The following is a 3782-nucleotide window of genomic DNA, read 5'->3' as shown; positions in this document are numbered from 1 at the left end:
TTTTAGTGGAATAGAAGAGAATGGAGACTTCTGCAATAAATGTGCAGCCTTCCATTGCACAAATTACACTGCTAGTTTATCACGAGCAACAGAGCACTGGTAGCTATGGTGACAAGAAATTAAGGCTCCAAAATACCATCTGTGAAAGGGTGATGGTTTCTGACCACAGCATCATGCACTCACACAGATGTTTGTGGAGGCCATAGAAGGTTTAATAGTTGTTTGTTCTCCATTGTTCAGTGTTAGACATGCTGGGGACAGCGTGTGTAAAAGGACAAGAAATCAGAAGATAGTTGTGTTCTATCCAGAAGATCCCCAGATCCTTGGAGGTGTTCAAGAAACATGTAGATGAGGTATTTAGGGACATGCAATACTGGGCAATATTGGTGAAAGGGGGACAGCTGAACTAGATAATCTTAGAGGTCTTTTCCAACCTTAATGATCCTATGATTCTATGATTTTATGACTTTGGTTGATTAAATATGGACTTGGGCTTGGGTAGGAAGGGGACTGGGGTTTAATTATGCCACCTTTTGGCCATAGTCAGGGTCAGCAGAAGGAGTGAATTAAAGCCCTTAACCTCCAAAATGCGATAGGGATGGCCGCTTACTCCCAAGGAGTACTTTCTAAAATGCTATCGATCCCAGAGTTGGTCACTGGAGGGAGACATTGCCACACACACGAAGCAAACGTTCTCTAGTCAGCACGCAGACTGCTCTTGGGGCTGAAACTGCAACGTACCGAATATCTTCACTGGACATTTCGGTGTAGGCCAGGTTGAGTTTGACAATATTATCCATCAACAGGTCTTCAACCGGGGCCTTACTGCCCATGGTCTGCTGGAAGCCAGGAGCAACAGACTGAACAAAGGACCTCATGTCATTCTCCAGCCACAGGACCTGCAAACAACAAGAGGACCTTGTGAATTCACAGTGAACTAACTAGCAATTTCTATGCTCTTCGCTCAAATCTGGTAAAGATAAGGTCTTGAGGGGCTTAACCCAGCCTGTCAAATTACATATTTCTTGCAATGATCAAAGAACATTTATTTGCTGGGTTTAAACTTGCTTCTTGACAAAAGTCATTTTCATCAAGAAATTGGTCTTCAGTGTTCCTTCTTATCAACTGGAAATCACTGAACATTTCCCATTGCCCTAACAAAAGTTGCAGTGTTTGAAATGAATGAAAAAGCAGCTTTGTTAAATGGGAAAAGAAACTGAAAGTATTCTTTTATCCCTTTTTTCCAGCATGGGAGCAGACACGGATCAGCTTAACTCTGTGGAAATCAGTGGACACATAACCTGGTCCACATGGATTCAGCATGTATCCTAAGCAGAGTGTTGCCTGGGGAAGGAGGAAGACAGTGAATGCTCCCAGCTACTTTAACTTAAACCAGGAGCTTCTATGCAATATATAATGTAAGTATGGGTGGCAGAGAGTTGGCTGCCAATTATTACAGTGATGAAAGAACCCAGTGTTGACCTCAATGTCCCAATTCAGTGAGCAATAGAATGGGATATGAAGATTGGCCACCCTACCAGGTGGGGTCTGATCCCCGACTCGTTGAGGATGACTTCCAGGGTTCTGTTGATCCATGAATTCCTGTAAGGATGTTTCTCTGGAGGACGGTAGAGATCAAATATCACAAGTTTATTCTGACTGTCTGCGAGGCGTAAGAAATTACTTAGCTTGTAAATTGACTGATTCATTGCCTGGTTTTGATCTGCCCTTGACAGGGAACCCATGCATGAAAAAGGTTTGTCCTAGAAACAAGCAGATACAAAAAGGAAATCAATCAGCCCGTTGCATCTGGGAGTCTGCTGCATACAAACAGGTCATAGCTCTGTAGAGGAAAAAGTTTGTCATCAGTCCTCAACAGGGCAGGATATTCTATTTTACTTAGCCCTTCTACCCGGGGAACAAGGACAACTAGTCTAGGCTGTAATGGCACTGCTCCTGGGACCTGAACTGTCTAGTTCTCACGTAGCCCTGCTGTGCTTCTCTGCCCCACCACGTTAGCTACATCACACACAACGGCTTGCACAAGGTCTGTTAGGTTGATGGCTAGACTCGATGATCTTATGTCCTTCTCCAACCTAAATTGTCTATGATTCTATGATTCTAAGTAGCTGTTATCTTCTTTTTCCAGCATGTCAGTTCTGCTGCTGCCATGATAAAAAGCCACAAAAAAAACTACCAGCCAAATATAATAAGTCTCCAAAGCCTAAAAGCCAACTGTACAAAACAAGAAGAACCTATAGCTTAAGAATCTCTGCTGATTCTGTTCTGGCTAAACCAGAAATTTACGTCCTAATATTCATCCTAATAAGTAGTAGCCAGCTGGTTTCTCTTCCACAACCAATTGATGATTGTCCTTTATGGTGCTTACCTTTAGGAACCATGCTCCGGCATTCAACTCCTTCAGGGCATCCCAGGAGAACAATGCTGCATTTTGAGCAGTGTCATTGGGATAGACCTCTTTGATGTTGGTTGTCCTGCTCAAGGTGCTGTCATGCATGAGAAAAGGAACACCATCGTAGCTGTTGGAAAGCAAGAATTCAGGTCACTTGGGGTGCAGTTCATTTAGGGCACAAGCAGTGTCATGCTAGGCGAGAACAAGTACGTGGGCCACCACAAACATAGCTGTGTGACCTCCCTCAATACAGAAAGTAAGATAGAAAAGAAGTATGGCACTCAAAACACCAACCAATATTGCTGGCTGACCCTGGGGACTTGGTTTCCTCAGGGACAGAACAGAGATAGTGCATTTATGCCTGCCAGCCCCTAAAAAGGTGGATACAATATGATGTGAAAGGCACATTTTGCAGATGCCAGTGTTCCGGTGTTTTCTAGGACAGAAAAAACCCTCACGGAAGTCTGTAAGCCAGACTAGGGTAGGAACTGCCTTTATGTGCTGCAAAATGTTTAAAATAGAGTATGGAGATGATCGTAGAATCATAGAATCATGGAATCATAGAATGACTTGGGTAGGAAGGGACCTCAAGGATCATCAGGCTCCAACTCCCCAGCCACAGGCAGAGCCACCAAACTCCACTTTTAATACTAGGCCAGGCTGCCCAAGGCCCCATCCAGCCTGGCCTTGAGCAGCTCCAAGGATGGACAGGATATCCAGAGCCTCTCTGGGCAGCCTGTAATAGTGATGAGGTAATATGTTGATCATAGCCATGATGGCAATGTGTTGATGGTTGGACTAGATGATCTTAGTGGTCTTTTCCAACCTTAATGATTCTATAATTCTATTTTTTAATCAGTAGCTACAACTTACTGACTTGCCCAAGATAACCATGCCCCACAGTCTCTGTCATCATAGGTCAGCTGAGGGACCCTATCGGTAAAACCACATTGCCTGGAACTACACAGCCCTAAACGCTCTTAGAAGAAGGATGAGCTTTGTGGGCTGTAATGTTGTCCGCTTACCTAATGGTGACATCTGTTTCAAGACCATCTGCACCATGTTCAATTGTCTTCTGAAATGACATCTCAGTGTTTTCTGGGGCCAGCTGATGAAAGAAATGGCCCATAAGCAAAATAATTTTAGATACACTCTGGAAAACTCTTCAAATACATTCTGTCTCCTTGTAGCTCTTCTGTTTTCTATTAAGGGATCACCATTTTCTTGATAAAGTCTCCTGTTTCCTTGGCTACCAAACTTCGCCCCTCAAGAGCAGTGCTGTTAGCAGAACCGCAGGGTGATCCTTTTGGCATGCAGTTCCAAACTGAAATACCTCCCCTCCCACCCTCCACTGATTTCTTAAGGGGAA

The 3782-nt window shown here is 44.0% G+C and overlaps 1 protein-coding gene across 1 annotated transcript; it reads right to left on the bottom strand.

Annotated features, from left to right (window-relative positions):
- Positions 1-638: 638 nt before the first annotated feature.
- Positions 639-3541, bottom strand: LOC104909393 (glycerophosphodiester phosphodiesterase domain-containing protein 4-like). Its single transcript, XM_010706146.3, has 4 exons — positions 3439-3541; positions 2390-2540; positions 1539-1763; positions 639-899 (listed from the first exon to the last, which is right to left on the bottom strand). The coding sequence occupies exons 1-4, from the start codon at positions 3498-3500 to the stop codon at positions 654-656; spliced, it is 684 nt and encodes a 227-aa protein (XP_010704448.2). The 5' UTR covers positions 3501-3541; the 3' UTR covers positions 639-653.
- Positions 3542-3782: the final 241 nt, after the last annotated feature.

This window comes from Meleagris gallopavo, chromosome 1 (assembly GCF_000146605.3).
Source record: "Meleagris gallopavo isolate NT-WF06-2002-E0010 breed Aviagen turkey brand Nicholas breeding stock chromosome 1, Turkey_5.1, whole genome shotgun sequence".
NCBI lineage: Eukaryota > Metazoa > Chordata > Aves > Galliformes > Phasianidae > Meleagris > Meleagris gallopavo.
This window is presented reverse-complemented; position numbering and strand designations above follow the sequence as displayed.

Coding starts and splice junctions, on each gene's coding strand:
- LOC104909393 (XM_010706146.3), bottom strand. CDS start 3,500: ATGTCATTTCAGAAGACAATTGAACATGGTGCAGATGGTCTTGAAACA. Junction 2,541..3,438: donor GAAACAGATGTCACCATTAG/GTAAGCGGACAA, acceptor GCTTTCCAACAG/CTACGATGGTGTTCCTTTTC. Junction 1,764..2,389: donor CCGGAGCATGGTTCCTAAAG/GTAAGCACCATA, acceptor GCTTGTTTCTAG/GACAAACCTTTTTCATGCAT.